The 23,769-nt window shown below is 37.5% G+C and overlaps 1 protein-coding gene across 2 annotated transcripts in view; it reads right to left on the reverse strand.

Annotated features, from left to right (window-relative positions):
• Positions 1 to 269: 269 nt before the first annotated feature.
• Positions 270 to 23,769, reverse strand: part of LOC132544226 (protein CBFA2T1-like) — an 80,695-nt gene continuing 57,195 nt past the window's right edge. The window contains exons 1-10 of one of the 2 annotated variants that reach the window (XM_060207798.1): positions 17,354 to 17,687; positions 9,895 to 10,029; positions 6,875 to 7,089; positions 5,758 to 5,847; positions 5,256 to 5,434; positions 4,458 to 4,708; positions 3,844 to 3,911; positions 3,374 to 3,587; positions 2,849 to 3,039; positions 270 to 2,462 (exon numbers count right to left, since the gene is read on the reverse strand). In XM_060207798.1, coding sequence (XP_060063781.1) covers positions 2,142 to 2,462; positions 2,849 to 3,039; positions 3,374 to 3,587; positions 3,844 to 3,911; positions 4,458 to 4,708; positions 5,256 to 5,434; positions 5,758 to 5,847; positions 6,875 to 7,089; positions 9,895 to 10,012 — 1,647 coding nt within the window. In that variant the 5' untranslated portion in view covers positions 10,013 to 10,029; positions 17,354 to 17,687 and the 3' untranslated portion in view covers positions 270 to 2,141. Of the gene's footprint in view, positions 2,463 to 2,848; positions 3,040 to 3,373; positions 3,588 to 3,843; positions 3,912 to 4,457; positions 4,709 to 5,255; positions 5,435 to 5,757; positions 5,848 to 6,874; positions 7,090 to 9,894; positions 10,030 to 17,353; positions 17,688 to 23,769 lie in introns of those variants that run through there. The other variant, XM_060207797.1, reaches the window with a different exon arrangement.

Below are 23,769 nucleotides of genomic sequence, written 5' to 3' on the forward strand. Positions count from 1 at the left end.
ATCTTAGGAAAATTCATAAAATCACTTTTCAGAGCAATTATTTTAGCATACATCATCAGTTTCAATAGTCTGGTTTTCAATCAATATTGCAGGATAAAAAAAAACATGGTCAGAAGTAAAAGACACTTTCCTTACCCTGGCCAAAATAAAGTGTAGATTTTGCTCTTTGTGTCATTGATTTTGAGTTGAGATCAAATTTCGGTAATATGGAAGTTTTTCTTGTCATTTCATGATATCATGGCTTGGTAGCAACAACACAAAAGCAACTGTAATTTTTCATCATGAGTATTTATTTCAGAGTTCTGAAAGATTTTTTTAAAGAAACGTTTACTATTCAATATATGAGCACTGATCTACACATTGGACACTGAGAAGAGACACGACTACATATTGCACAAAGAGAGGAGACACTAGGCCGTTCTGACTCTAGTAGAAAAAAAATGAAAATTATTTTTAAGATATCTAGTAAATGATAAATCTGCTTGCAGCATATAATCCAGAGAAATATAAATGCTTGACACATCATATGATGTAGTTTGTGTTAAGCAAAAGGATATCTGTATAATCTTAATTTAAATTTAAAGTCATAGGCTTATTGCAATATCGATCCCTTGCCCCAAAAATATTATACTCAAGGGAGATATTCTATCACATTGATCCCTTGCCAACAAATATTTTATTCAAGGGAGATAATCTATTACAATCACTTTGAAAGTAAAATTGTCTCCTGTAAAATTCAGGCAAATAAAATTTGTGTTTGAACCTGAAGAATCAGTTGTGTTTACGTTATACAATGAGCATACGTTGACCTATATTTATAAAAGAAACCTTACTTCCTGTGAATACTTAAGAAACAGGTGTCATGTTATAACGAAATTTCTTGTCTACCAGAATAATTTTAATGGAAATATACAAAGTACATATACCAATCAGTAACCAGACAATGGAAATGCCCTGCAATTCCCTATCTAGTTTATGTACAAAGCTTTATCCAGGCAGGTTCATAAAAGGAGAGCTTTGTGAAATACATGCGCTACTAACTTAGCTGCCGGTGCACACTTATCGCTATCAAAGTGCCACTGTGATCTGGATATTTATTGTTTTGGATTCGAGACACCAAGAAAATTTCTTATAAGTCCAAACAGAAAAATGGGGAAAAGAGAGAGAAGAAATATCATCAGCTACGTAAAATTTCAAATAAAACTAGATTTTTGGGAACAGGAATTTTTTTCCTCAGTGTAAACATTTAACCAAAAGTTAAATGTGTCAGTGCGAGTAATTTTGCAAGAAACAATACATGGACCTCTAGACAGGTCTATAACCATCCATAACACTGCTTCACAATATAATACAATTTGATACCCTGTTTAAATGGTCGACTACTGGAAACAAGATCCACATCAACAGTGAATCAAGTTGACAATCAACACACACAAATATATTTAAGACTGTCTCCAGTGTAAACACACAATACACCACCATACACAATATCACATCTTTGTTACACACGTAATGTTATATAGGTCCATCCACCATCACATGTATTTTCCAATGCATGCTGATCTGATTTATTTTTTGTGTCGGTAGGCAATCCAACACAAAGTCACTCAAGAAATACCAACTAGATGACTAATAAATATGCACAATATCAATCTTATCTTTTGAATGTTTGTGCAAAATTTTGAAGTCGATGGTCTACAGCAGGTCTATAGATACCTTTTAGTCCAGCTATCTGCTTGGTAGTATTTCAAGTCATTCAGGGTTATCATAGATACATCTACAATCCAGATATATGTGTTTCATACCAACATACTTGGGTGAAGATATTGCACGTCAGAACAGTGCTGCTGTCTCTATATATCTTTCCTATTGATATCATGAATGTATTTGCTAATGAAATGTCTCTGCCATTTTTTTTTAAAAAAGTTCAAACAGTAGTCTCCTGGATATGACCACTTTCTTGTAAAGTACCTGAAGTTATGGTTCCTGCCATAAGTTTTGAATAAAATCGATGAAAACATCAATGTCATGGTGATAAAATCAATTGTCAGTAATGTTATTGGTCCAAAAGTTTTACTGCCAAGGGTAGATAACTTTGGAATCTACCAAGGGACATAACTCCAAATCCCTATACCACTTCCTTAATGTGTAGCATCGACTGGTTTGGTTTCAGCCGGTGTGCTAGAGCGCGAGGCACCTGAGGAGTGCGTCGGGGAAGTTGTAGAGTGGGCTGGGCTTGAAGCTTGGGTGGTTGCAGGTGGATTGGAGTCTGACTGTAGTCCGGGACCCTGTGGTCGATGAGCACGGGAGGATGAGTCGGAACGAACGTCTGATACCTGCGACTTTCCACAGACATGATGGTGGTTCTCCCAGTCCTTATGTTGACAAAATGAGCCACAGTAGCGTGCAATGTTACAGCCACTACATGTCTCACTGGCCTTCCTGCCACAATTCCAGCAACTCTGTGACATGACAAACAAACTTGTTATTAGAAACTGATCCATACCTTATCAGTTCAGACAGGTTTTCATTGTAACACAGCTGCCCAGAAAGGAAAACAATAATTCCGTTTTATGAAGCTGTCATTAACTGTTTCACTGATCACCAAATGGTGAGTATTAGCTACATACAATAAAGTCATATGGATCCCACTGCTACTAATACAATTGTTTCAACTTTACACCTACACATGGGGACAAATTTCAAATTCGTCCTACAATCCATTTCATTTCTAGATCATCATGGCTCTACTTTTTTTGTTCTTTAAACCTTTTGAGGTTAGATTTATCTCCCCTTGAGAAACTGTGTGTGTTAACATATATTGTTAAGTAGAGTATTTCAGTTTTACCTCACTGGAGTCTTCTTGATGATTAAGGTTGGCCAGAGTCTCGCTGTGGGCTTGTTTACGAGCCTCACTCACAGCCTGGTCCATCTTAAGCCGTTCAGCTGTCACCATCTCTCGGGATTTCTGCTCAGCGGCAGCCACTGCTTTCTGTAGCTCCAACATAGCTTGTCTCTTCACCTCGTTAACAGCTTCTTCTGTATCATACAAACACATCATGGGAATAAATATAAACAAAAATAAGGAATTGGGGGGGGGGATTAGCATTCTATCTTATAAAAGGATAACGGTATTTGAATAGGAGTTTTCATAGATTAAAAAAAAACAATGGCGAATTAAGGTTACCCAAATTTTTGCACATTCAGCAAAGAAGTTTGATGAAATATTACTTTAGGAATACATTATATTGAATGAGTGATCCAACACTTATAATGTCAAACTCTGTGGTAGTCTCCTAGGGTGAGTCCATAATGGATCAATAGAGTTCCTCACTAATAACACATAAAACTCTATATAAGGGAGGTAACTCACCAGCCCTGCGCCTCACATCTGAGACACGGTCCTCTGTGTGGCGTAGAGTATGAGCCATCATGTCGTTAGAGCGTTTCTTCATATCCTGGTCAAGACCCTCAGCATGACGACGCATCCACAGCGAGAGTTCTTCACGGTCTCGTAGACTTCGCTCCTGTAGCACAGCCAAGGCTCTCTTAGTCTTGTCCACCATGCCAATTATACAATTGAGCATCTGAAGAGAAATTTAAAACATACTGTATATTGTGTCTATAATAAACTTGTTTAAAAAGTTTAAATGGTGATGAGAAAGCTATTTATCAAGCACAAAATACAGATTTTATTACAGCATCAAAAAGAAGAATTCATAACATAAGTTCATAAAAAATAAGGCTGAATAGATCGAAGTTCCAGAAAGTCAACAAATCTTTTAGTTCCAATCAACCTATTAACCTGTTTTGCTGATTTTTTCTTGTGAAAAAGATTCTCACCGTTTCTACATGTCTCCAATCATCATCCAGTCGCTCAAGTGGTTCAAATGAATCTGACCGATTGAAGTCTGAAAATCCAATTAATAAATTTGTGTTTTCATATTGTTAACATCTCATTCATGTTTTTTGTCAGAATAATACCCTATTCATTGCACTTGAAAATTACCAAGAAATCCCAGTTACTATTTCATTGTCCTGTAATTATCCTTCCCTTGAATATCAGTCACATGTAGTTTGTTTTCTCTCAGGTTACTGAAGAAATACCATGACTTGTGATATTTTTATTACCTATTTGGTACACATGAAAATAAAATCAATAATTATGTCACCCAAACAGATTTACAAGTTGTCTCCCTTTGTTCAGTAAATTCTTTAATCACAAGGGATTCCAGTGTTATTTTTATCTTGGTCTCTTGCTTTTTTCTTTACAAGTAGGAAAACAAAAATAAAAAGTAAAAAAATCAATAGTAAATGACCTGTAATTATGTCCCTTTACCTGTGTTAGTTATTGTTTGTATACCCACCCTTTTAAACTGAAACAAAATAATGTTCATTTTTTTCCACATAACCCAAAAGCTACTACTAGCAGTTATGTCCCTTTGCCCATGACTTACTATTGTTGTTGAATGGTGCTGAAAAGTTGGGTTCCCGGTCTCTATCACCATGTTCTCTGTCTGACCGTTCACGTTCCACTCTCTCCCGTTCTCGGAGTTCCCGTGATAGACTGATATCCTCTAAACGGATTGGTCCTGCTGTGAGATTAAGAACACCGTTCGGGCTGACCCTCGGGCTCAAGGAATGATGGCGCTTGGCTGGATGCTCTGGTTCGGAGTGTGTTGGTCCGACCCCGTTGTCCTTGGATCGACTATGAAAGGCAAAAATAAATTTGTTAGATGATCAGTTCTCTAAATATACAATGTTGTTCTTTGACAAATCTAATTACCAAAGGCAAACATTTAGGAACTGCAGCAAGAAAACATGCAGGTTCCAAAGCGAAACTGCACTTAATATGCAAAAAAGGCCAACAGAGACGGGTTATGCTCCAAAAATGGGACAAAATTAAAGTATGAAAAATAACATAGGGGAATAATTCCTATATTATACAAAAGAGAGAGATGGTTCTTGTGCACTGCACTTTTCTTTGTTGAGATCTATCTACCTATGAAATTTTATGTTGATACCTCTTATAGTTTCTGGACAAAAATTTGATGGACCAACAAATGGACGGACAGACAAAGCAGCAACTATATGCTCTCCCTTCAGGAAGCATAACTAATAGTTTGAAGAAATATTTCGGTATAAGAGCCGAGTATCACATTTACTTCTTACCTAAATAGAAGAATCTTTCTTCACAAATTCTTGAATGTGGTAATATTGATCTCAAGTATATGAAAAATGATTTTGATGTTTACCTGTCGGGGGATCTGCGTTTTCCATTTTCGTTAATATCTGTTGGGATGTCATGTGAGTCGATAGGTGATGACGAAGCATCAAACAGAATGTGTTCATTCTGGTTCAGGAACTGCTGCGGTGTCTGCTTGGCCATACGAGCACAATGCAACAGTTCTCTCTGGAGGAGCGGCAGATTAGCCTGTAAACACAAAGGTAGTGAATATGACAAAAAATATTGATCCGTGTGCTAACCCACTTTTCGGTATATCCATTTGATTCAGGAGTTGTAAACCTTCAAAGCTTCGGAAAGGACAGAAGCTCAAATGGATAGACTTTTCCTACCTAAGGACTAATCAGACAGAAATAAAGATTCTAGAAAATACTCTAAAAATGTTTTCAAGGTAATTAACTTCACTTTATTTCATATTTCATTTTATTCAACACTCGAGTTAATTAAAAGTTTTCAAATTTTATCATACATCATTATTGTACCAAAGGTGAAAATCATTTTGACAATTTTACCTTCAGAAATGGTATCACAAATGGTCGCAGAGGAAAATTGGTTGCTTCCTGTAGCTTAGCATGGAACTCTTCAATGGAAAGGTGAGAATTCTGCAAAAATAGATCAATCAATGATATAAAGTTAACTACCACGAGAATTTTTCTTTTCATTTTTCAATCTTTTTTATTGAAATTTCCAATTTATTCAACTGTAAAGTAAGGAACAGGACAACATTAGACATTTTTCACTTCCAAATTAACTTTGATGTTCAATTTCTGTCATCTGTAGCTAAAATTGGAGATATTCAGCGCACATCTATAAAAAAAAGCCCAGTAATTCCTAACTATATTTGTTAAGAAATGTATCCCCATCTGTCAACTGAATAAGTTTGACACTTTCATCAATTACAAGCATCTAAAAGAGAGCGACAAGGTGATGGAATTATTGTGATCCTGAAGATTGTATAAGTGTTGCCTTTACTACCTGTCAAGAAACATAACCAATTATGTAAACAAAATTTCATTACTGTAGCAAACAAATTTGACTTTAAATGAATTAGAGCCATTTCAACTTGAACATTTTCCAACTTGGTTTTTTTAGTGAATTTGTGAACCATCTCATGGGTAAACCCTTTGTCGAGCGAGGTGGAATGTTTCTGGTTTACCAAGGCCAGGAGACCACCTGGGGCTAAATGAATTTGAGCTTTGTGACATTCTCATGTCAATAACCTATAAAAACCAATTTATTTTGGAAATGATAATTCACTTGAAAATTCCCTTGCTGAAGTAAATGATTTTCTGAAAGCTTTGTTCAGATGTTTATAATGCACCAACCAAAATATTCAAAACGAAAACGACAGTATTTTTATTTTCTTCTTATTTTATGAATCTATTTTTTGTTTTTTTGTTTTTCTCTCGAAAACTTTTAATTATCAGAAATAAGACTATAGGTACCAGTGACACTCTCAGTTAATAATCAAGATACTTTCATTGCCTTTTTCTTTGTTTTTTGTCGTTAATTTAAAATATATTTTGCATCTCATAACGTCTGATAAAAATCCATTCTACTTTGAATTTTAAAAACAATACTTCTACATTACCTATGTCTCTATTAATAAACAAAACTGAGTACACTCACCACAAGTCCGAGTACCAGGGTGCGGACTCGCTCTCCAATTTCTGGTGAAATATCGGAGCCAAATTGTTGGAGTGTAGTGAGAAAGCGCTTTAACTTGCTGAGTTGTCGTGCTCCACAGGCTGGAGGAAGTTGTTGGCTGACCGACGAACTCACCATTAGGTTTGGTGACGGTGTCCGACCATTTAAACCACTCAGAGGCGAGTGTGTTCCATTTACTGTTGATGATAGAATAACATAGATATTTAAATGATAACGCTGTCCATATAATTGTATCAAAACTACCAGAAGTAGTAACACGGTATTGTTGTTATATCTATGTAGCAAGGATAAAACCTAGTGCAGATTTTGCTACAGACACACAAGTGCATACCCCTTTTTAATAAAAATTTAGAGATAGAAACGAAAGAACCAAACCATGAATTAGACTGTATCAAACAGCTGTTTCGTCCTGCCATGGACTCATCAGTGATGTTAAGTGCCTGAATTTTGAAACTTTTTGAGGTGCCTGAAGAAAATCCAAAGTGAATAAAAGAAAAGTCAAAATTTAGACGGGGAGGTGCACTAGCCCTGAAATTTTGTAATTTTCAACAGAACTATACATCTTTACTTCCTACAGTAACATGACAACTGAAAGAAACAGGAAAATTTAGCACCATGGAGTAACTTCTAAAAATCGGACATTGAAACCAATTAAGACAAAGTAAAGAGTCAATGACCTGTAGGAAGACTTGGTAAAACAATACCCTGCAGAAAATCTAAATGCCTTGTGATTGTGTGGTATCAGCAGCTTTGTGGTAGATCTCCCACACTGGCTAATTAGTGATATGTTATCTAGTTATAGTTCAAACATAATTTTACCACTAACTATACATTAAATATCAGCTTGACAATTTGTGTAAAATTCATTATCTATCCTATATGATATGAATCATTTGTTTAAAACAGAATCATCCGAATTTTACTTGCTAAGGAAATTTCATGATCACATATGGAGTATTGAAGCCAGGACGTATTTTAATACAGAATAATAAGATACCCACATGTCAACATATGGGAACGAAAGCCCTCATCTGTTCTACAATGGTCGCCTTTAGGCTTATGGTACCAGCATGCCTAACGCCAGGACTATAGTCTGCGGCCATCGATGCCATTATTGAATTGGATCTTCTTAATTTCATCAATTTTAGAGGCAAAATGTAATATTGGATCTCACAGCACAATCAATAATTGTCAACCCATATACTTCTTTTTTTTTTCATCCAATTATTTTCAAACATCAGAAAAATTTTGCTGTGTTGATTAATTTTACATGGCGTGTTCACAAAAACAGTCAGCAAAATGATTCTTTTGGCAAACAATGGAGATTAGTTCTGATAATGTATGACAGTCTTTAGTTCAAAATCTATAAGATTATATGAGAACCTCAGAATAAAATTGCCAGCTAATTTTGTACCAACTGATCATTAAGGCATCTTTAAAAGAAACAATGACCTCCAAAATGAAGCATTATTCCACTGATGTTCGGATGTTAATTTGTTACTGTAACTTGTACTGATAAATATAATACTTGGGTTTAACACCAAACAAATCATTTCTGATCCTAGTCAGTAACATGACGAAACAAAATGATCTGATATTCTCGGTATACAATGATACGTGGGTCGACATTCGGGTATAAATGGAGAAGAACATTGTGTTTACTAGGGGAGGTCTCCGTGTTAAATTGTAGAATCTTAATTTGAAATGGATTTGACAATTTAACAACTTGTTCATTGCCTGAATTATATCAATACTGGTTCAGAATCATACAATAGATTTAATGGCTTCAGGATTCAATGCTAAAAATGTCAGTGTGAAAAAACAGGCTGACTTCTCTATAGTTTTATGTGAGGTTACATTCTGTCAGGGCATTCCTTCTGTATGATGATATATGGGTGACTGTGAAGATATCTCTATGTGGAGACAGCCTATATGATCTCAATCAGGGCAGTCAGTGTAATATCTCAGGGGGACAGTGTATAATGATATGTTTATGAGGGTAGGCAATGAAATGATATCTGAACTGGTAGAGTATAATGATATCTCAGTGAGGGCAGTGAGAGGTGATCTCTGTGAGGCTAGGCTATTTAATGATATTTCTGTGAGGGCAGTGTGAGGTGATCTCTGTGAGGTTAAGGCAGTGTGAGGTGATCTCTGTGAGGCTAGGCTATATAATGATACCTCTGTGAGGGCAGTGTGAGGTGATCTCTGTGAGGTTAAGGCAGTGTGAGGTGATCTCTGTGAGGCTAGTTTATATAATGATACCTCTGTGAGGGCAGTGTGAGGTGATCTCTATGAGGTTAAGGCAGTGTGAGGTGATCTCTGTGAGGGTAGTGTGAGGTGATCTCTGTGAGGCTAGGCTATATAATGATACCTCTGTGAGGGTAGTGTGAGGTGATCTCTGTGAAGCTAGGCTTTATAATGATATCTCTGTGAGGGTAGTGTGAGGTGATCTCTGTGAGGTTAAGGCAGTGTGAGGTGATCTCTTTGAGGCTAGGCTATATAATGATACCTCTGTGAGGGCAGTGTGAGGTGATCTCTGTGAGGCTAGGCTATATAATGATATCTCTGTGAGGGTAGTGTGAAGTGATCTCTGTGAAGCTAGGCTATATAATGATACCTCTGTGAGGGCAGTGTGAGGTGATCTCTGTGAGGGCAGTGTGAGGTGATCTCTGTGAGGCTAGGCTATATAATGATACCTCTGTGAGGGTAACCTAATTGATGATTTCTCAGTGAGGGCAGTGTGAGGTGATCTCTTTGAGGTTAGGCTATATAAAGATATCTCAGTGAGGGTAACCTAATTGATGATATCTCAGTGACAGTAGTGTACGGTTACATATTTTTCTAAGTGCATTCTAAATGATATCTCAATGGGCCATTTCTCTTAGAGGGCATTTTTCATGATGATAATTCTGTAAGAGCAGTTTATCTTTAAGAGAAACAGTACAGTGCTTGTTTACACTGCCTGTAAGGTAACTTACCAGAAAGGGTACTACCCCTTGAGTGAGGGCGTGGCACGTCTCGGGCAGAGATTCCCCCGGCCATACTAGATGCTAGCGGTGATTGTAAAGCTGATTTAGGGTCCGGTGATTCGGGCATTATATTCTCTCTGTAATCTGAAAATAGACATACCAAATGCTAGACTGAAAATATCTTAAACTGTAAAAAAAAATGGAAACACACTAGCAAAATAAACTCCACATCAATATTTCCTTCCTCTCCAATGGCAAAATAAGAGAATTTCAAAATTTGTCAAAGCATTCAAGCTAAATGCAAAACTACCTACTTTTGTAATTTATGTATCAGAATGATGAACTTAATACTATTATCTCCCCTTATCGAGGACAAAAACCTGTATGCCTGACACATGTATTACCAGGTAGTTAAAGAATTATCTGAGAAAATGACAGCTGTTTGAAGTTGCCAGAAAATCATCTGCTCATTGATTTTATTGAAATATTAGACCAAGTTTTCTAACAAGATGTCATAATGAGTGTAGTCTTTATTTAACTTTGTTGTAAAATAAGTGAATATTTCAACTGTTATTTGTTCAGTATTTGATATTTATAGAACCCATGGACTTTTCATGATTACACAAGTATAAAGAACACCTGTGTAAATTCCTTCCAGTATTTACACCTATCTTCTCTGAAAAATTCTTTCAGACCTGTGTAGTTTACCAAAACGTTTCCTAACATTAAGATTTTATTTTTATCTATTGCAACAGTGTCAATTATTCAAATGAAATATAAAAAAGATTGAATGAGAAAACAATTTTCCATGTCATGAAAATGACATTTTTACATTTTAGTATTTGGTAAAACCACAAACCATTTATACCATAGAAATTTGAACTTTCCTATACTCTATAATTTAGATAATTGTTTTGTTTTTTTACACAAATATCTATAAATAAAACACAATGAACTGTATATTTAGACTCTATGTTTAAGATCAAAATGCTAACTAACGATATACATGGAATAGGTGAATATCTTTCCTGAGATCAAACACATCATGGAAACAGCTGAAAGCACTGATAAGAATTTCACAATACAAGTTATATACTCTCCTTAAATGGTATTCACTCTCCATTTATAAACAGATTTCTGTCAATTTACCACATTAGCTGTTCACAACAGGGCCCAAAGTGATGTGCACTGGAACATTAAGTTTTTCATTGTCAACATAAAGTCCACCAAATAACCTCCCACCACTTTGTTTAATGGAAAAGGTCACAGCAACCTACATTTGGTACACAATATTGCTTATCACTATCAAGATAAAATATGTAAGTATTGTTAATCACAAGAAGATAATGACACCTGAAATGACTGTTGATAAATGGAGGGGTCGATAAATGAAGGGTGGGGGATAGGACTATTGATAAATAGAAGGGTGGGGATAGAACCATTGATAAATGAAGTGTGAGGATAGGGTTGTGGACAAATGGAGGTGGTGGGGATTGGGTTGTTGGGGTTAGGCTGTTGACAAATGAATTGGGTGGGCTAAAGATATTTACAAATGGATGGGTGGATATAGGGCTATGGGAAAGAATTTTAGAATTGGACTGGATTAAGTTATCATTATTTGGATAGAGAATCTACATTTCTAACACTCACATTGATTCCAGTATGACCCATCTGTGTGCTAGGTCCAATGCTGTACCTTACATAGTTTAGGTGTACTCTTACCTTTCAGTATCATCCTCACACATTAAACAGCCAAACAGACAGAGTCAAGGGAATACTATAAATCCTTGGATCAGAACATTACTAGTCAGTGTCTTTTAGAAAGATGAAAAAGTTGGCAGGTGTGAATTATTATCAAGTCAGAATGTCCTTTCATACATTAGGAAACAACTGAAGTCAGATTCCATGGGTGGATCTTGGTGGTGTTGGTAGTTAGTATTCTAGGATAGATATGTAAAACATCCGAGGTCAGTGTCCGTGAGTGGATATAAAAACATCTGAGGTCAGTGTCCGTGCGTGGATATCAAAACATCCGAGGTCAGTGTCCGTGCGTGGATATCAAAACATGCGAGGTCAGTGTCCGTGCATGGATATCAAAACATCTGGGGTCAGTGTCTTTGGGTGGATATAAAAACATCTGAGGTCAGTGTCCTTTCGTGGATATCAAAACATCTGAGGTCAGTGTCCTTGGGTGGATATCAAAACATCTGAGGTCAGTGTCCTTTCGTGGATATCAAAACATCTGAGGTCAGTGTCCTTGGGTGGATATAAAAACATCAAAAATGTTTGTCTCTTGGGTGGATAGAAAAACATCTGAAATCAGTGTCCTTGGGTGGATAAGAAAACATCGGAAATCTGTGTCTCTTGAATACTTATAATAACATCGGAAGTCTGACCTTGAATAGATATGGACACACTACATCTGGCCTCAGAGAGATATGTAAACATGAAGTGGTGTTCTTGGATAGATATGAAAACACCTTGCAACACAATGGCTGGCAAGTCCTAATTTGACGGAAGGATGTGTGCAGGCACAGATGAAGATGTTACTCTTGACAAAATAAAGGGCCACAATTAACTGGCATCTCCGACTTCCTGGTATAGAAGGTTATCAACTTCCGAGGGCCTTCTGTCACAACCAAACCACTACACTGATAGCCTCAAGACAATCATACTAAAAACAACAATAGCTGTATCTTCTGGGGGCTCACCACAGGGGGCTTGATAATAGACTAAAAAGTAGCGAAACTCTGTGTTACAATTACATTGTGTAATTATATGCCAGCTAACAGAATAAATTTGGATAATTTATTGATGAAGTTTTTCTGTTAATCATCTTTCTAATATCCTAATTGTTTCCATTTTAAATCTGCAACATTCATATAAGATTCTGTATCCTTATGTTATGAAATGGATAAAACATCTTTCATATGATGTCTTTCATCTCAATCTGAATCCATCGGTACATGAATTTCATTTTGACTAGGATAAAATGGATGATTTTAAACATTTTAAGTGGTATTGTTATAATCAACATCCTAGCCCTTACCCCAAAGAAACCCCCTGCAGCCACCCATTTAAAGCTGGAGCATGTGGCAAGCAGATCGGGTACACAGCCACGCCTGAGCGAATTATTGATCACCCCGCGTAACTTCCAGCCCTCCTGCCTGGGGAAAGTCCTGTATACAAAGGGGTCGTCAAGACAAACAATGCCACCCGCACCATAGCTGTCATACAGACAAACCAGGACAGGTGACTACCCTTATAGTGTATGAACCCTAGCAGCCCCTCCCACCTGGCGGAATATTCTGTCTCTGATGGAGCTTCCATATGTGACATCATGTGATTAATGTAGCATAACCCCTTAAGTGCTCCATGATACCAGACGAATACCAATACTTTAATAAATTATCATCATTAATTCTATATGATGTCATATGATGAAGGTTTACACTGTAACGCTCTAGGATTTGAATTATGATGTTAATATTTTATGTTTATTAGCCGGAAAAGGTACAATATCTATAAATGATCAAACTACATTATGTGTGGCAGAAGAATTTTTGATAGTAGGTTAAGTCAAAACATCAATGATGTGACAAAATGATTATGAAAAAGATTATGTTTAGTCACATCACTATTCATTTATCCCATAAGAATTAAATTAATTTCCTCTTTAGGTCCTTCCTGCTGGAAATACTTCCTTTAGTATCCCCCCCCATCCAATATTTGTTAAGGGGGAGATATCTATGTGTCTAAAGACATTTTTTTACGGGAGCATCAGTAAAAGATAAAATAACATATAAGAGACAAAATGTCTGTTAATTATTGTTAAGGGCATGTTTGACATTTTTAGGGGAGCAAAAGAAAATCTTACCATTTACTTTCCTCAATAGTACCTACCTTAAGGATTATTAACACTGTAATATTTTTTTCCCAATCATTTATCCCGTCTTAAGAGGTTATCTCCCTTTAATTATATGTGTAAATGTCAACAGCACTGTAAACAAAATGTCAATGGTGATGAGCACTTTTAACTGTCACGTAAAAGTACAAACACACCCACACATACAAACTTAGGGAGGGATCTGAACCATCTCCATCCCCCTCCCACCCTTTGGAGTTTTTACTACATGGATGTAGACTTGTTTGTATGCCCTATATGACCTGCAGCCCCTAGACAAGTCTACAGCCTACATATATTTTATACCCCTCGTCCTCTGTTGCTTACACACTCTTTTTGAGGACTTACTCAAGTTTACAATAGAATTATTGACTACAGTCAAATACCCTTCTATCAATAAAGATTAATGGTTTTTGAATCTCAATGTAACACAATTCATGACACTTAAATAGTTATATAAAGGGAACTTGCCTATAATGACCACTTTTCTCTGCCTCCTTAAGTGGTCTCTATAGACAAGTTCACATGGATTTTTTTACATTTGGTCTTACCCACACAATAAAATTACTACAATAATTTTATGAAGAATTTGACTCTAAAATCTTTGAAATATAATTGAATCTCCAATGAAAATGTGAGATAAATATCATCTATACATTTTCTTTTTCAGATCTATAATAACTGTTTTGAAATAAATCCAGACGAAAAAATCTCCAGTTGAGAAATTCTCCAAGTACCAATATCCCAACATCTTTCATTGTGGATCATCTGCTAGGTTTGTAAGTAACTGTACTCCACTAGCTATTGGTTGGTGCCTAAGACATAAATGACTATAAATATACAGTTATATAAAGTTTTTTATCACCTATGCTTTTGACAAAAACTAAACTGAGCAGGGAATCACATAGATATATCCCAAACCTTATCTTTTTCTTTTGATCTAAATCTGTTGGGGAGTTAACATATTAAGGGATTCATGAAGTATCTTGTATACAAGGTTTTTTATTTCAAAAGAGGTCAAGTGTGACTTTTGACCTTTAACCTTGAACAGCGACCACCAAAATCTTATCCCATGTTGACCTTAATATGTTCCTGAGACATTTGTACATGAACTTTTTATTTCCAAAAGTGGCCAATAACGACCTTTGACCTAGACTGAAGACCACCAAAATCCAGTAAGGTGTAAACCTTGTTGGGATGATGATATGGTATGGATATGGACTAAATCTGTAAACAGATTGATGGTACACACAGTTATCTTGGATGCATGCACCTATAAACCCAACTACACACACACAAGGTAATTACTATATACCCTCCCTTAACTAAGTGGGGGCATAGTTATGAAATCTGATTGCCAGGCAAAACTAATGCAATTCATTAATTGACATGCATGATGGGCAAATGTGAACATAAACATATTTTCATAATTGGTACGAAATAAATTAAGATTTTAAAAAAGTAAAACTACAAAAACACATTTTTTTTTCTCATCAAAGTCTAACTTTAAGATGTTATATCGGCTTTTTAATGCCATAGTATAGCAAACTGTGAAAGGTGTGTGTTTAGTTCTACACAGTCAGGAAATCACTGGTGGACCTCCTCAATGAATTCAGATCAGAACGAACCTTGTCAATATCAGATCTCAGCACTAATTAAACTTTTCAGTTCTCTTTGTAATGTTTTCAATTCTTTTTTTTTTTGTTCAATTTTCAAATTCTATCACAAACCTAAATCTGCCTTAATTATTTCAATAATAAGCTGTCCTCCTGTTCTTAATATACAGAAAGTGAAACACTCCAAACAGAATAACATATCACAAAATTAATTTTTTGTATAATCCATCTAGTATAGAATGTAAACCACACTTAAGTTCATCAAAATATTCCAAAACATATCACAGTATAACAACACATAACCTCTGTCTCAAAGTCAAGTGTAACCTCTGTCTCAAAGTCAAGTGTAACCTCTGTCTCAAAATCGAGTGTAACCTCTGTCTCAAAGCCGAGTGTAACCTCTGTCTCAAAGTCGAGTGTAACCTCTGTCTCAAAGTCGAGTGTAACCTCTGTCTCAAAGTCGAGTGTAACATCTGTCTCAAAGTCGAGTGTAACCTCTGTCTCAAAGCCGAGTGTAACCTCTGTCTCAAAGTTGAGTGTAACCTCTGTCTCAAAGTTGAGTGTAACCTTTGTCTCAAAGTCAAGTGTAAAGCTATTGAACAGCAATAGATATGGGTAGGCTAGATCTTGCCAGACGAGGTTAAATGCTGATTAAATATGGGACAAAACTTTCTGTATAGTGTACAGAAAATACCAATGTTTTGTTAATATTGCCTGTATTTAGTGAACTGAAAGTGCCAAAGTCACTCACAATACGAGGTTGAAAAACAACAAGTCACCAAGCATACACAGCATTAGTCACCTGAAATATTTGATAATATGGGGTCCACCTCCCACTTATTTCTTAAAATTCTGGACAACACAGGATCAACATAGCATCAGTCATCTGGGAGACAGACTGGACAATAGTATGTTACCACAGTACCAGTCACCTTGGAGACTAGTTAATACAAGGTCACACTCACACCAGCAGCCTGAGATACTGGACAATTTAGGGTCACCATAGTACTTGTTACTGAGATACTGGATAACACAGGGTCACCCTCACTCCAGTCTCCAGAGATACTGGACAATACAGGGTCACCCTCACACCAGTCTCCCGAGATACTGGACAATACAGGGTCACCCTCATAACAGTCTCCAGAGATACTAGAAAAACCAGGGTCACAATTACCAGTCACCTGAGACACTAGGCAAAATGGGTTCACCTTAGTACCAGTCATCAGAGATAGTGGACAATACAGGGTCACCCTCACACCAGTCATCTGAGATACTGGACAATACAGGGTCACCCTCATAACAGTCTCCAGAGATACTAGAAAATCCAGGGTCACAGTTAACAGTCACCTGAGACACTAGGCAAAATTGGTTCACTTTAGTACTAGTCATCAGAGATAGTGGAAAATACAGGGTCACCCTCACACCAGTCACCTGAGATACTGGACAATACAGTGTCATCCTCACACCAGATGTCAGAGATACTGGACAATACAGGACCACCCCCACACCGGTCACTGTACACTGGCCAATTCAACTCTACCCCCCACACCAGTCACCTGAGATACTGGACAATACAGGGTCACCCTCACACCAGTCACCTGAGATACTGGACAATACAGGGTCACCCTCACACCAGTCACCTGAGATACTGGACAATACAGGGTCACCCTCACACCAGTCACCAGAGATACTGGACAATATGGGATCACTCTTACTCTAGCTTGCTACTGTAGAGAAAATTTCTGTTAGCAAGTAATCCATGATCACACATACCTCACAAATCTATACAAGCTGAAGTCAAGTGCTCCCTATCTGTAACATTTCACGGCCAATAAACCCAACCTCAAAACAACATCTGTTTCCATCTGTCACACTATGTACATCACAGCAAATAGGTCTCAAAATATCAGAAATTTAATATTGTAAGCATCACAACACATGATCTTACCTTATGCATTGTGGTCCCCGTATCACATAAATCCAGGCAGTTTCTGTCTCTTTTTGTATATATGTAGGTGTTTGATAGTATATACACGAGTACAATCTGTACCATACAGACAATACCATCAACACTGCTGTTTATTCACTATCCACAAACCACAGAGATTCTTTACAAAAGAAATTCACTCAATTTTCCAACACATCCACACATACAAACAGCACTTGCTACTACTACTATCGCTGTCAGCCTGTTGTGAAATCTGGCCAATGCACATGCCAGGAAGGAGATTGTGCTAAGTGGTCAATACACTGAGAGTATGTGGAACAACGTCTGCTGCTGAGGCTGAGCCAGTGATGAGGCTGTACAACCTGTGCCTGCAGCCTATACAGCAGGCTCTCATCAGATTGTACCCACTTAACCAGGGCTACAGCAGCTGTTGTGTATCAATCTTCACATCTCTCTCGCTGGCATCTACATCCCTCCAGTCACTCATTTCCTCCTTCCTTTCCATATCTATTTTATTTTCTTTTTCCCTGCTCCTTGTCTATCCTTCTTTACCTTCCCATATGTATTTTTTTTGACCTTGTCCATACTCCTTCTCTCCATCCATTCTACTTTTCCTCTATTCATCTTTCTCACTCCAAATCATATATTTTATTCTTTTTTATATCATTGTATTCCTTCCTAAACAGTTAATTCTTCATTATATTTCTGAACTTCACACATTTACCCCCCCACCCCCCAACTACCCTCCCAATTTTTTTGTCAAAAACAAAACAATCAATTTACTCAGTTTTTTCACCTCCATTCATTGCATTTGACATTTAAATCATTATTACTTTCTATTTTCTTTCTAAAAAATATAACAATGACAAAGTCATGTAATCGTACATTAACCTATAACAGCATATTTCTTTGGACTGGGATGACATGTTATGATCTAAAACAGACCTATATGTAATGGGTGCTAAATGTATCAAGTAGTAAGTCTGTGGTTTAACTATTAATAAGCTCATAATTCCCACAACACTTTAACCTTGTCTAGTATTAAGCCCATCTCTGACTTAAAATAAGAACCAAACATCGGCTTATTACAGGACAATACTAATTAAAACATTCTTTTGGAATTTTTATTGACACTAAACAAAATGTGTACTGGTGGACCTACCGTCAGGTAGTAGCTTACTTCTGGAATAATATGGTAACAATCATTTTACTTGAGTTTCTAAAATGTCGTGAAAATCATTAGTTATCATTAGCATACATCGTTAAGGATGTTAACTACATAAACTAAGATATGTACCTCTGCTCCAAGAGAGGTCTTCCTTCCCAAAATCTTATAAGGAATGATACATTGGAGAAAACAAATTTTGAAAAGAGATAAAGACTTAAATGGAATAAGAATTTTTAATTTGTTCTGAATTAATATATCACTTGTGAAAAAACTGAAGAGGGAGGTGTGTGTGTAGCGTGTAACTATAATACACATCACATTATAGGGGTAACCACCAGAGGCTGTCGAAACAGACATGAAAATGACAGACCAGTATCATCAGAAAGCAAAAAAGTTGGAATCTTATACTAAATTTCGTTTCAATCTTCATTACCACAAAAGCATACTGGTACCACTGATTACAAGTTACCAGAATCTCTGAAAATGTTGAGTAAAAAACACAATTAATCATGGCAAAACTTTGTTTCCCATGCTGCTACAGGTTCGGAAGCGTCTTACTCCAGAATCGAGCAGGATTTCTTTTTTTCTGCTGTCAATTTCCACAAGATGGAGCATTAGATATAGGGGGTTTTACACAAGGGTTTCCACCATGTTTTTATCATAATTAACTCCCTTAATCGCCCCTCCCACATCAGAGAGTCAAGATCCAATCTGGTGCTAATCAGGAAGACCAAGCTATAGTAATAACTAATGTTTGGCACCATTGATAAGAACCTGACAGTTGTAGTTATGGAAACAAAGATGGCCTACCTTTCATGTTTGTCTTTACAAAGATAGCATCTTTAGATTCATTAAACATCAAACGATTTTCAATTTTCGAGCAAAAATCTTCAACTAACTGTTACAATGTGTATTTAGATTGATCACATGTTTTGTATCAACTTATTATGATCCATTCCTTTTAAACCAGCAAAAATAGTTTCAGTAAAAACCTGTCTTTCATATTAGTTAATGTGTGTTTGAAATGTTATACAGTACACTTGTAACGGATAATCAGTTCATTCAATAAATATGAATAACTTACCTCCAAAAATTATATCACCAATACATACAAGCTCTTAAAACTGTTTCATCCTTTTTATTTAAAGATCAGGTATTCATTTCAATCCATACATAGAGGAACATGTCATGATTAGCACATGTGTTTGAACCTTGTACTCTTTGCTCCAACATATATTTGTTGAATTTCCATAAATACTGACAGTAACCTTGACCTTTAGATCATGAGATGGAATTCATTGATGGTCATTTGCATGATGAAAATTTGGGACTTCAGTGATGACTACTACAATTATGGCTCTTCAATAAAATGGCCACTATATTAAAACCTAAATTATCAAAAGTCGCATCAGAATAAATACTAAAACACTTTGATATTAAATCAAACAGTTTGCATGAGAGTGATTTAGAAATCTTATCATATTTATTGACCAGCCCGAACCTCCACCCTTTACTCCTTGAGTTGACTGCCCCTGATCCCCTTCCATATTCTCTCTACTTGTCTGTCCCTGTACCTTCTCTGTCCCCTTGAGTTGACTGTCCCTCACCGAATTTCCTGTCCCCTTGAGTTGACTATCCCTCACCGAATTTCCTGTCCCCTTGAGTTGACTGTCCCTCACTGAATTTCCTGTCCCCTTGAGTTGACTTCTCTAACCTCTTTCCTGTCCTCTTAAGTTGACCGTCCTTGATCCTTTCCCAGTTCCCTTGAGTTGACTGTCCCTTACCGCCTTCCCTGTCCCCTTGAGTTTACTGGCCTTGACTCTTTTCCTGTCCCCTTGAGTTGACTGTCTCTGACCCCTTTCCTGACCCTTAAGTTGACTGTCCCTGACCCCTTCCCTGTCCTCCTGAGTTGACGGTCTCTGACCCCTTTCCTGTCCCCAACCCCTTTCCCCTTGAGTTGACTCTCTGACCCCTTTCCTGTCCTAAACCCCCTTCTTTGTCCCCTTGCTTTTACTGTCCCTCAACCTTTTCCCTGATTCCTTGCTTTGACTGTCCCTGATCCCTTCCCTGTCCCCTTGAGTTGACTGTCTCGGACCCCTTTCCTGTCCCCAACCCCTTTCCCTGTCCCCTTGCTTTGACTGTCCCTTACCCCTTTCCCTGTCTCCTTGAGTTGACTGTCCCTGACCCTGTCCCTGACCCCTTTCCTGTCCCCTTGAGTTGACTGTCTCTGACCCCTTTTCTGTCCCTGTCCCCTTGCTTTGACTGTCCCTTACCCCTTTCCTTGTCCCCTTGAGTTGACTGTCTCTGACCCCTTTGCTGTCCCTGACCCCTTGCTTTTACTGTCCCGCAACCCTTTCCCTGTCCCCTTGAGTTGACTGTCGCTGACCCCTTTCCTGTCCCTAACCCCGTTCCCTGTCTCCTTGAGTTGACTGTCTCTGACCCCTTGCTTTTACTGTCCCGCAACTCTTTCCCTGTCCCCTTGAGTTGACTGTCGCTGACCCCTTTCCTGTCCCTAACCCCGTTCCCTGTCTCCTTGAGTTGACTGTCCCTGACCCCATTCCCTGTAACCCACATCTGTACAAGATTGGCCCTACCCTCAGTTCCCACCAGAGAAAACCAGAAGCACATGTATGTCTGTTTCTGTCTGGCGTTCCCACCATCTAATCAACAACACACTTGTTCCTGTGCCTGTCAATGCCTGCCACTAGTGGTCCCCTCCCCACAAACTGGCCACACCCTCTGAACACCCGGTGGCTTCAACCTATGCAAGTCATCAACAAATCTTATATTATCCCAGTTTTCATCACTTTAACCCAAGTTGCCCCCGACCTCCATCTGATCACCGCCCCTCCCCTACCCAATCTCTACCCCCACACCAACAAAGTCTTGAAGGTCTATTATTACTACAAAGCCACTCTTTAACTACACCTAGTATATTCAAAATCAGTTCCACCTATAAAAACAGTCTGTCCAGCTGTCTACTATAACATGGCTGACCACAACAACATAACCAACAATGTACATACATAATTGACCATCAATGACCACATGTTCCACTACAGAAACATAGAAACATGGTGTCTGGCTACAGCTGGCATTGATTATATATACACTATGTAACATAAAAATAAGGCATGATCTTATCATTCTCGAATATAAAATGTTTATTCATTTGATTACGAGTGAAGCAAATGTTTGGCCTGTTGTTCCTTCTGGGACATGTATCATAGAAACTCAGTAACAACATTCCTCTTTGATAATATCACATGTCTATGACCTTCTTGGTGTTGAGTTATTGACAAACTTGACCTCTGTGACATTGACAATCATTGACATTCTTAAAACCTGTGACATTGAAAATAACTAATGTCTTTGACCTCTGTGACACTGACAAATGTCCTTGACCTCTGTATCATTGACAGTCATTGATGTCCTTAACCTTTGTGACATTTACGATCACTGGTGTCCTTGATTTGTAACACTGATGGACAATATTCAACATATAAAAGATAAGCTGGACATGGCCTGAGCCTTTTGACACTAAACAGTTTCCAATTTGGTCTGATTAGACCACGTCTCCATAGAAATGGAGAACAGGACAAACAAATTTGATCAATTTAGCCAAAAATGAGACACAGACCTCATCCTTCACACAGCGAAGGTCTGGTGGTGTGTTGTGTGGGCTGGACAGTGGCCAGTTTTGTTGCTATATCTGAGGTCAGTTACTCAGTGTGATAAGAGATGAGACTAAATGCAGCTGTTTGGCAGGAGGAGGGAAATACCACTCACATATGGCTTTTCTCTACCGATTACAGATAAACTACTGTATTTCCTTCCTACTACATTGTATCTCCCTGGATCTGGTCCTGCTTCTCGTAAAATACAAAATTCTGTATCTCTCAGTCCCTGTCTGTACAAAAGAAATAGAGATATCACATCCCCCACTGCTCCCCCAATGCATGACATCCCCCTCCTCCCTCCATCCCCCTTTCCCTCCCCCACCTCCTTCTTAAAAAGAATCTTTCTTCTGTTTAATATAACCAGACAAATAATCACCCGTAACCACAAATTTCACTCTGTTCCTATTAAACATAATTTATTGCAATATTTTTTTAATCTTTAATGTATAATCCCTAAATCCCAACTCATTCTCAGAAGAGTATATGAAATTCTCCTCTTTCAGATAGACTAGCCTTTCCCTAAAGAGATATTTCTCCCCCTCCCCAGATGGTTACCCCCGCCAGTGTACTTTAGCCTATCTATGTCAGGTTTATTTTGACAGCAGTAGATGCTTGGCTACAAGGATAATCTGTAAATCCAACACATCTCAGATGCTAGAAATTACTGTAGCTTTTCTCAATATTTACAAGATGCTATCAGTTTCAAACCTAATAACAGCTGACTTCCTTTTCATAAGATACAGGACATGTCATAAAATGTCCAACATCTTTACCATCCGGTTTCTAATCTTTTCTCCAATTGCCCATTTTAATATCTTTTTTTGACTTAATTCACAAAAACATTTTATCAAATGTTTGTAAATATAAATATTTTTTAGGCAGAAAATATCTTAATGTTTTCTTGAACTTTGTGTAAAAGAAAATAAAGTAATGAAAAGTGTATGATAGTTGGAAAAAATCTTCAATATTACAGAGTGACTTGTTTGTATAACCTGGAGAGAACAAATGCCTCATGTCACCCAGTGTATTTCTCACACCCAACATATTTCACAAATATCATGATATCACTCAGTATATTTCACAAATACCATGATAACTTCAGACGTTATTTTATTTGGACCTTACTCAGCCCAATAGATCAGAGAGCAGGTCTTCCTTTATTGATTTATTAGCTGTAATTTTCAGAGTGTCTTGTCTGGCCAGCATGTTGTGGTTGTGAGTAGTCGACCAGCTGGTAGATACCACTGCACATCTGGCCAATTCATCTGTCAAGGGAGGAGGAGGAAGAGGGGGAAAGGAGGGGGAATGATTCTTCTCTCCTCTAATTTAATCTCTTACAATCTAATGTAATGAAAGAAATCTGCAGACTAGTTTCCCAAAACACAAGGCCCACAAATTTATGAGACAAAGGAGGAACAGCAATACCATATTGATTGGATTCATCTGTCTGTCCATCTGTTTGTCTGTCTATCTGTCTCTCTGTTGTCCTGTTTGTACAGAAAAAAACATGTTCTGGTGGACAGCACAGAACAATCACAGAGATAAACCAGATTTTCTGACACTGCTAA

This window comes from Ylistrum balloti, unplaced genomic scaffold (genome assembly GCF_031769215.1).
Source record: "Ylistrum balloti isolate Yb309-2 unplaced genomic scaffold, AGI_CSIRO_Ybal_v1 Utg369784, whole genome shotgun sequence".
Taxonomy (NCBI): domain Eukaryota; kingdom Metazoa; phylum Mollusca; class Bivalvia; order Pectinida; family Pectinidae; genus Ylistrum; species Ylistrum balloti.